A 10,395-nucleotide genomic window follows, 5' to 3' on the forward strand; every position below is an offset into this window, starting at 1 on the left:
TATGTATTTTCAGATTTAAACTTTTATTCTAAACTCCTTTACGGACAAAATTGAATTGGTTTAAAAAGGATTTTACACACAACTTGTTATAAAACAAACATCTAGGCCTATTACTGCTCATGTGCCCCTTAGAGATTTAATAACTATGTAGGCTACCATTTCATAATTTTCACATTTTTATGGGACTTATGTTAAAAAGACAAATTGAGAGTATGTGGTCTCTGTATTCTTGTAAAATAATAATAATAATAATAAAAATAAATAAATAAATAAATAAATAAAATAAAATTAGATGTTTAACTATAACCACAATTTTATTATGTTAGTCCTTCATGTCCAGTGGTAGTAATCAGAAATAAATACCTTCTTAAAAAAAAAAAAAAAAAAATTAAGGTTCTCTAAGCAATCCTGGGTGGAGTATCTTCCTGTTGACGTTCGAAGTGTTGTCAAACAAAACAGAGGCTAGCTAGGTGACAAAGATGCGAGACCACCCTGCCCAGCCACGGAACGTATTGAAAGTCAAGATATTGGTAAGTATATCTTTACTGAAACCATATTTCATTTTATATATATATTACATTTAAGGACTAGATGATTATATCCCTTACTTTGCACCTTCCTGAGATGATTGGTTAACTGTTGTGGAGGTAATAGGGAAAAGAGGAAGGGGATCAAAGCTTCATTGGGGTCATCAGGTGGGCACCCTATTTCCTTGGTGTTTCGATGATATGTGCCCACGACACCTCCAGGGGGCTCATCGGCGACAAGTGGCATCCCAGTTGTGCCCCCTCTCTTTTACCCTACTCTGTGCTCCTATTGTTACAGGGACCAACCGATGTCCCTCCTCTTAATCCAAAGCCATAAGCTTGCTTGTTCAGCAGCTTGTTAACAGCTTGCCGTTGGGCTTGGCCTCAGATTCCAAAGTCCTTGAGAATTTTAATGACAGATTTGCCAACAAAACCCAACAGCCTACTTCAACAGGGCAAACCTTGGTCACAGTGATTTTGCCAAGACATGTTCCTGGATCAACATTTTTGTTGATCCTGGAACAACATTCCAATCAACCAGTCAGATTTGTGGGACAACTTTACAGTGCTTCTACATCAATGTTATTCACCGATCTTTCCCCTTTGGTTTTAGGGTTAAGTTATGGGTTGGATTATGTTTAGGGGTAGGAATAGGGTCAAGACTAAATTTTCAGACAAAATGTTGATCCAGGAACGTCTTACTTGGCAAAATCACGGTGACCTAAATATATATATATATATATATATATATATATATATATATATATATATATATATATATATATAATTCTACCTAAATTAAGTGAAATACTGAATATACAGATATGTGACATAGTTTTTTTTTTGCTCAAAATGGCCACTGCTCCTTATGTAGTGTAGGAGAGTAGACCATATATGGTAGCAATGAAATAAGTACATTGTATATACGTATTGATTAAAATAAAATGTTTCATCTTTTTATGTGATGGGGTTGAGTTGTTGAGCATGACAGTACCCTCCCTGACTATAATAAGCGTCAAAATATGAATAAAAATAGTATACTTATCTTCTGCACCACTGTTAGAGACCTGAATGATGTAATTTCTGATTGTGTCACATATCGGCAAAGTCTAAATTATTGGTGTGGTTGGCATGCCAGGGTTGAGTTCAGACTGAGGGACATAACTTTATAGTCTGTTTTTATAAAATATTGTTTTATATATATACTTTCCAAAATAAAGTATAAAAATACAATATTGTCAAAGACACTGAACATTTACAAATTTAGTTAAGTGTCTCAGGGACCTGACAAAATGCTTAGTATACAATAGAAATATGACATTTTGTGATAAAAATTAAATGCAATAATTTTTAATGGACATATCAAATAATTGTGAAAAGCTTTTAACATTCAATTTTGGTGAACCACCACTTTAAAAAAACAAAAAAACTGGGGGACTAAAATATTACCAAATCCCAGGAATGACCTACTAATAAAATCATAAAACCAGTTAAACTTAAATTTTAACATTTATTTCAAGAAGGTTTGTTCTAAAAGTCACACAGCACAACTTTTTTTTTCAGTTTTGTCATGTCTTTATTCAGTGAATTCATGGTCATTTCAACAAAACAAGGAAAGGGCTAGAATCACAGAAGAATTAGAATCACACTAAAATTTGAATGGATTGTCTCTGTTTAACAGAACAGGACTGGGATATTTAATATTCAACAATATTTTTGATCTGACTGCTCTGATGCTGTTGTATGAGAACTGAACTTAGCTGTAAGATGCCATCATTTTTGCTTTGCAGAACTGCTTTATAGATGTAATGAACTAATTTAATATTTAATTATCGTTACAATTGAACTGAATCAACACTGAACTGACTTCAGCTGCACAACAGCCGAAATGCATAATTTTCCTGTTATCAATGTAAGCTGCTTTCAAACAATCTGTATTGTGTAAAGCACTAGATAAATTATATAAATAAAAGGTGACTTGACTTGACTTGAGAGGAGATGGAGATGAATCAGAAGGTGGGGCATGAGATGGTGATCAGGCGGCTTCCTCTTCACCCTCCTCCTCAAACTCTCCCTCCTCTGCGGTGGCTTCCTGGTACTGCTGGTACTCGGACACCAGGTCGTTCATGTTGCTCTCGGCCTCCGTGAACTCCATCTCGTCCATGCCCTCTCCGGTGTACCAGTGCAAAAAGGCCTTGCGGCGGAACATAGCAGTGAACTGCTCTGAAATACGCTTGAAGAGCTCCTGGATGGCAGTGCTGTTGCCGATGAAGGTTCCAGACATCTTGAGCCCACGGGGCGGGATGTCGCAAACAGCGGTCTTCACATTGTTTGGGATCCACTCCACAAAGTAGCTGCTGTTTTTGTTCTGGATGTTCAGCATCTGCTCGTCCACCTCCTTCATGGACATGCGTCCACGGAAAACAACGGCCACGGTCAGGTAGCGTCCATGGCGCGGGTCGCACGCGGCCATCATGTTCTTGGCATCGAACATCTGCTGGGTGAGCTCAGGAACGGAGAGGGCACGGTACTGCTGGCTCCCCCTGCTGGTCAGAGGAGCAAAGCCGGGCATGAAGAAGTGCAGACGAGGGAAGGGCACCATGTTGACTGCCAGTTTGCGAAGATCAGCGTTCAACTGTCCAGGGAACCTCAGGCAGGTGGTGACACCGCTCATGGTGGCCGAGACGAGGTGGTTGAGGTCACCATACGTAGGAGTGGTGAGTTTGAGTGTGCGGAAGCAGATATCATACAGCGCCTCGTTGTCGATGCAGTAGGTCTCATCCGTGTTCTCCACCAGCTGATGGACGGACAGCGTGGCGTTGTAGGGCTCCACGACCGTGTCTGACACTTTAGGAGATGGCACCACACTAAAGGTGTTCATGATGCGGTCAGGATACTCCTCACGGATCTTGCTGATGAGAAGCGTTCCCATGCCTGAACCGGTTCCTCCTCCCAGCGAATGCGTGAGCTGGAAGCCCTGCAGGCAGTCACAGCTCTCAGCTTCCTTGCGAACCACGTCCATCACTGAGTCCACCAGTTCGGCACCCTCTGTGTAATGACCCTTGGCCCAGTTATTACCTGCTCCACTCTGACCTACAGTACAACAGGACACAAAATCCATTAGCACTTCATGATGCAAAGTTATTAAAGGGTTAGTTAACCCCAAAAATCTGTCATTAATTACTTGCCCTTATACTGTTCCAAACCCTTAAGACTTTCATTCATCTTCAGAATACGAATGAAGATATTTTAATGAAATCCGATACCACCTTTCCACCAGCACAAACCGGGTGCTAGTTCAGAGCTAGTGCTAGTGCCAGAATGCTCGTCAGTTGAGCCAACTCCGAACTAAGAACTGGTTTGCCTTTCCACGGGCTAGAGAGCCAGCACAGAACCAGGTCTTATGTCACCATATACGTCTCATATTTCACAGCAAAGCTAGCACCGCAGCGCCAAACACAAACACAACAGGCTCGTTTGAGATTCATCGGCTTCTCGCATAGCAAATGGCGCATAACATCAAAGCTGTGCGAGAACGATCCAAAAGAACAAGGAGTCGTATGTTCTACAAACACTCCCGCGGATCCATGGCACCCGCCGAATCGGTCCGCGCTGCTCCGATGCATCTTGAACAAGCCTTCTATCATCAATTGCAGATGTTTCACTACTGTTGATGCTCATGGCTTTGCGAACCAATACCTTCATCCAAACACGGCTCGCCGTAATTTGAATATAGATGGGAGATTACAATTGAGCTGCTATTAGCCAGCACTCAAACTGCCTTGGTGGAAAAGGGGTATGAGAGATTTCTGTCCCCCCATTGGTTCTTGAGGAAGCACAAATGTGTTGTGTAACACACGAGAATGAACCTCATTGGTTCTTGAGCAAGCACAAAGGTGCTGCGTAACACGAGAATGAACCTGACTGATTCTCGCGGAAGTTCAAACGTGCTGCGTAACACATAAGAATGAATCTCATTGGTTCTTGCTGAAGCTCAAATGTGCTGCGTAACACGACAATGAACCTCATTGGTCCTTGAAGAAGCACAAATGTGTTGCATAACACACGAGAATGAACCTCATTGGTTCTTGAGGAAGCACAAAGGTGCTGCGTAACACGAGAAAGAACCTGACTGGTTCTTGCGGAAGCTCAAACGTTCTGCAGAACACAGAAGAATGAACACCATTGGTTCTCATGGAAACTAAAACATGCTGCGTAACATGAGAATGAACCTCACTGGTTCTTGAGGAAGCTCAATCGTGCTGCATAACACACAAGAATGAACACCATTGGTTCTCATGGAAACTCAAACATGCTGCGTAACACGAGAATGAATCTCATTGGTTCTTGCAGAAGCTCAAACGTGCTGCGTAACATGACAATGAACCGCATTGGTTCTTGAGGAAGCAAAAATGTGTTGTTTAACACACAAGAATGAACCTCACTGGTTCTTGAGGAAGCACAAATGTGTTGCGGAACAAGAATTAATCTAACTGGTTGAAGCTCAAACGTGCTGCGTAATACGAGAATGAACCTCACTGGTTCTTGCTGAAGCTCAAATGTGCTGCGTAACACGAGAATGAACATAATTGGTTCTCGCGGAAGTTCAAACGTGCTGCGTAATACGAGAATGAACCTCATTGGTTCTCGCATGTCAAGCAATCATGCTTGAGATTCCGTTTAGCACAGCCAATGTGCAAGTTGATGAACAAAAGCCTAAATTAAATCTGTTCATCATATAAAGTGATTGTGTCTTTTTAGAAAATTTAGATTAAACCGCTCAGTTCATATGGATTAGTTTTACGATCTCTTTGTGTCAAAGTGGTAGTCACGTAGCTGTCTATGGAGGGACAGAAAGCTCTTAGATTTCATTAAGATCTTCATTTGTGTTCTGAAGATGAACAAAAGTCTTCAAAGGAATGAAAAGGAACGGCATGAGGGTGAGAAATTAGTGACAGAATTTTAATTTTTGGGTGAACTAACCCTTTAAAATGAAAACTAAATTACTACATATTTCAAAACCACATCATGCTAGTGAAATCCTTACTCAGGATTCACAAAAGGTGATTTTATTCTAATGTTGATGAATATAAATTATTCAAAATTAGCCCATCTGTTGGTACTAATTAGCATAATACCAATGAGTTTTTCCTTGTCATTTTTATTGTAGTTTATAAATTTCTATCAATTAATCAAATTAAACATTTTAATTTTCACTGCCACTAGGAGTCTGTGCTTTATCTTTAATTTAAAACAAATTATTAAGGGATACTACACTCAAAGATGAAAATGCTGCCATCATTTGTTCACCCTCATGTTGTTCCAAACCCGTAAGACATTCATTCTTGTGCTGAACCTGTAAGAAGATATTTTGGGGTACAAAATAATGCTGGACCCCACTGATGTTTATTGTTTTTTCCAAAATCGTCATGAGTGTTTCACATAAGGAAAAAAAATCATAAATAATTAAGTAAAGGTTATAATATATATTTTTTTATTTTCTGGCTATCCCTTTAATTTTACTATAAAAATGTCTGAAATATGAGATCCATATCAGAGATATCTTCAACATTTAGAACTTTCCTAGCTATAATTGTACAAGTGAATCACAGTATAACAACATTCAAAAATCAAACACAGATATTTGCATGCAATGAGATACAAGTGGAGGGTGTTTATATACCAAAAACAAAGTTGTCAGGTCTGAATATCTGTCCAAAAGGCCCTGAGCGGACAGAGTCCATGGTTCCTGGCTCTAGATCCACAAGGATGGCACGAGGGACATACTTTCCTCCTGGGAAAACAGATGACCAGAGAATGTTTGCATGGAGATTGTGTGAAAATTAGGGTTAATTTATAATCGTAATGAAAAAACAAACACTTAGTATAGGGTGGGAGTGTGTCTGTGATATGCAAGTTTCCTTCAGTTGGTCAATCCAGGACATTTGATGTTCCCTGTGTTAAACTGTGGTGATGTGCCTACCAGAAGCTTCGTTGTAGTAAACACTGATCCGGTCCAGCTGCAGGTCACTGTCTCCATGGTAGCTGCCGGTTGGGTCAATGCCGTGCTCGTCACTGATCACCTCCCAGAACTGAGGGAAACAAAAAAACAGAAGCCAAAAGAAGTCTCACTACTGATGCTGTGTAAGAGGTCCAGGGATAATTATATTACATAAAGTATTGAGGAAAAAAAGCATTGTTTTTACAATAGCTGTTGTGAAGAACACTATATTATGAAGGTACATTTTTAGCAGACAGCTTGAACTGTGTTCTTAGGACAAGGTTATTACTAGATGCTATTAAAAAAACATACAATTTATTATAATATTTGCTGGACAAAACAATGGGTTAATACATTTTGTACATCTTTTACATTTTTGTTCATTCATTGGTTGTTTTGTTACATAATTGCTTTACTGTTTAAATTTAATAAAAATAAATAATAATAATAATAATAAAAGAAAAAGCATGTAGGGTAATAGTTAATCTGCTCATTTTCCTTGTAGTCGACATTTTAAAGTAAAATAAATAAATAAATGTTTGCCATGAATATGGGCAAAATGTCTGGCGTCGTCTACTACGCCATTGCAGTGCACAATGGAAGAAAACACGACGAAAATAGACTCTAAGGTTTTCTATTAAACGTGTCGTTATAATTAAAATGCTTTTTTATAACAATCTTCTTGCAATATTTTGGATGATTGTAATGCGATTGTAATGCGATTAAAGCGCGAGCCAGCCGCCACACCCCTCTCAGACAGACAGCCGGCGCGAGATACGCATCAAACAAATACGACGCAGGATCATGAGGAACTCACCGAACGTTTAGCGATTCAATTTAAAAAGCCATCGAATTCCATAACATTCCGAAAACTGCTAAAAGGAACGATTTCAAAAACTGTACATGAAATGTAACAGCGCAAAGCAAAACAATATTTTGATGGTATGATTAGGCCTATTATAAAACATCGAAGCAAATTAAAGCGTTTATTTTTGCTGTTCTACCTTAGCTCCGATCTGATTCCCGCACTGGCCCGCCTGAAGGTGCACTATTTCACGCATGTTGACTTCAAAGAGGCGAAAATAAGGTGAAAATCTGTAGAATCTCGACAGCTCGTTCTTCACAACCTCTCCGGATTACTGTCTCGCCCAAACTACTGCGTAGTGCGCGCTCCCGTCAGCTTGCTTCCAACTGTCAGTGTTGCCAGATTGGGTGGACGATTTTCACCCCATTGCTCATCAAAACCCGCCCACTCCAAAAAAACGGCCAAAACATTAACTGCAGAAAATAATGTGATAGAATTTTATTGCCATGTCAATCAAGTTTCCCAGGTAAAGAAAAATAATAATAATAATATAGTAATTATAGTGTTTTGAACCATACTAGAACCATAGACTTATCAGTTCACTATAGTTAATACTACAGTATGCTGCAGCATTCATTAACAAAATGTTGTAAATACTATAATATATACAGTATACTACAATTTACTATAGTATGGTTCAAAAACACTATAGTATTTACTTTAAATTATTATAGTATTTTTTCACCTGGGTTGATTAGGACAATTTAAAAAAAAAAAAAAAATGTAATTTATTACTCACCCTCATGTCGTTCCACACCCGTAAGACCTTCGTTCATCTTCGGAACACAAATTAAGATATTTTTGTTGAAAGCTGATGGCTCTGCGAGGCCTGCATAGGGAGCGATGATATTTCCTTTCTCAGGATCCATAAAGGTACTAAAAACATATTTAAATCAGTTCATGTGAGTACAGTGGTTCAATGTTAATATTATAAAGCGACGAGAATTTTTTGGTGCACCAAAAAAAAAAATAAAAAATGAAACAACGACTTATAAAGTGATGGCCGATTTCAAAACACTGCTTCAGGAAGCATCGGAGCATTATGAATCAGCATGTCGAATCATGATTCGTAATGCCAAAGTTGCGTAATTTCAGCAGTTTGGCGGTATGACACGCAATCTGAATGAGTAGGTGAGTAATAAATGACATTATTTTCATTTTTGGGTTAACTAACCCTTTAACCCTCAGAAAAACACATGCAATTTTTGTCATACTTCCAAGACATAGAATCTGTGATTCAGAAGTACAGTATCCACACCGGTATGGTGACTGACAGCAAACACTAGATTCATCCACGCTGAGGAGCTGTGCTGATGCACAACCCGTGTAAAGATAATTCCGCAAATTGCAGGTTTCAAACACTGCAAAAATATATTTTCCAAGAAATTTCAGTTGACAAAAAACTCCCGATAATATGAGCTGTGTACAATTATAAGTGATCTAGGAGCTTTATAAAGGGTTTTACAGCAGATGCCTTTGAAAACAGTCTATTTCTAAACAGTCCTCTCTTTCATACCTGTTATGGCGCTGCTCTGAATAATGTCAGGAGGGAACCTGCCCAATCTGGCAACACTACCAACAGTGCTGCTATGATGTAATCATCTCCATGACAACAGAGGTCCAGCTTTCCCTCATCTTTCTCTTGAGAGGTGCATGTTGAGTCTTAGCTGAGTCATTCCTGGGATTCAGTGCCTTTTGTGTCCCCAGTAAAATCATGATCTTACTGCCTAAAAATATTGAACAGTATCATTTTTAAAGCTGTCTTTATCCCACATAACACCATTTGAAATGTGACCATATTGAAGTTGTTTAAAAATAATAATAATAATAATAATAATCCCCAGGCCTGCGTATCTCAATTTCATGATAAATACAACATTTACTATAAGCTCACGTGATTTTTTCCTAAAAGTTTTATATCAGTGATGATTCTCTCTAATTATTCAATTTATTTTAACAATTATAATTAACGTTTTTAGCCTGTCTCTCAAGCTATTGTCTCCTCATATCATAAAGAAGTCAGTAACCTCAGTATGAGGGAAATAAGAAGACAAATAGTAGAAAAATCATTTTGAAAATTACAGTTAAAAAAACCAACAAAAAAAAATTGTTTAAAAAAAATGTTAGCTTCTTTTTGCTCAGACAGCTGATTTTAGGTCAGAATGTTTACTCTGTTAAATGAGAAGACCTAACAGAGTGGACTCTGATAGTGTACATAGTGATTGTGTAAGTAATTTATGTTTAAAGTTGAAGTAGTAGTGTATTTAAAGTTCTCTGGAAATTTTTTACATATTATTATCAAAATCCACTTCAAACAGAAGTAATATTGTGACTGGTTGTATGTGAGAGATAGGAAATCATCCGTCCATCCAATCTTTATACCTCTTGCCCACTTTACTGATTGGTACTTCACTCCCCTGAACTCAAGAAGCGCTCTAGCGACAGATGTTAGAACAGTGGTCTCAAACTGCCGGCCCGCGGGCCATTTACGGCCCGCCCTCCCCCTCTACCCGGCCCGCAACTGATCTCAAAAATAAAACATAATCCGGCCCGCTAAATTTATTATTATTATTATTATTATTATTATTATTGTCTAGTTGCTACTTGTCTGATATGCAAAGAAAAAGTCGCCGTTCTAAAGGGGGTCGCACACAGGACGCGAAGCTCGGCGCCGCGCAGCGTCGCGTCTCACAGGTATTGCACACCGGCCGCGCACATTATATACGCGCGAGCTCAATTTTGACTCGACTCCTGATAGAAGAACTGCACAATGGGAGTGTTTTACGTCAACAGGGAAACTTTACATGCCTATGCTTTAATATTTCGCACTGAGGTTAGTGTACATGGAAAAAGGGTACAACAAAGCAAAAGGAAAGAAAATGCTACGTTTACTATACATTTTTATACTTTATTCAAGCTGTTAAACTTAGAATGTGAAACTGATGTATCTTGCAGCACAGGGTGAAGTCAGTATGTACATTAACGCGTCACATAAGCAGCCG

The 10,395-nt window shown here is 38.8% G+C and overlaps 1 protein-coding gene across 1 annotated transcript; it reads right to left on the bottom strand.

Annotated features, from left to right (window-relative positions):
- Positions 1 to 2,063: 2,063 nt before the first annotated feature.
- On the bottom strand, positions 2,064 to 7,702 carry zgc:65894 (uncharacterized protein LOC335798 homolog). The gene is made up of 4 exons (XM_067402768.1): positions 7,533 to 7,702; positions 6,511 to 6,619; positions 6,211 to 6,321; positions 2,064 to 3,620 (listed from the first exon to the last, which is right to left on the bottom strand). The coding sequence occupies exons 1-4, from the start codon at positions 7,587 to 7,589 to the stop codon at positions 2,563 to 2,565; spliced, it is 1,335 nt and encodes a 444-aa protein (XP_067258869.1). The 5' UTR covers positions 7,590 to 7,702; the 3' UTR covers positions 2,064 to 2,562.
- Between the last annotated feature and the right edge of the window lie 2,693 nt (positions 7,703 to 10,395).

This window comes from Chanodichthys erythropterus, chromosome 12, assembly GCF_024489055.1.
Source record: "Chanodichthys erythropterus isolate Z2021 chromosome 12, ASM2448905v1, whole genome shotgun sequence".
In the NCBI taxonomy this organism is placed as follows: domain Eukaryota; kingdom Metazoa; phylum Chordata; class Actinopteri; order Cypriniformes; family Xenocyprididae; genus Chanodichthys; species Chanodichthys erythropterus.

What these genes read in the sequence shown, in the direction of transcription:
- zgc:65894 (XM_067402768.1), bottom strand. Translation starts at nt 7,589, where the DNA reads ATGCGTGAAATAGTGCACCTTCAGGCGGGCCAGTGCGGGAATCAGATC. An exon ending in GGAATCAGATCGGAGCTAAG is followed by an intron (nt 6,620 to 7,532) that starts GTAGAACAGCAA and finishes TGTTTCCCTCAG; the next exon opens with TTCTGGGAGGTGATCAGTGA. An exon ending in TTACTACAACGAAGCTTCTG is followed by an intron (nt 6,322 to 6,510) that starts GTAGGCACATCA and finishes CTGTTTTCCCAG; the next exon opens with GAGGAAAGTATGTCCCTCGT.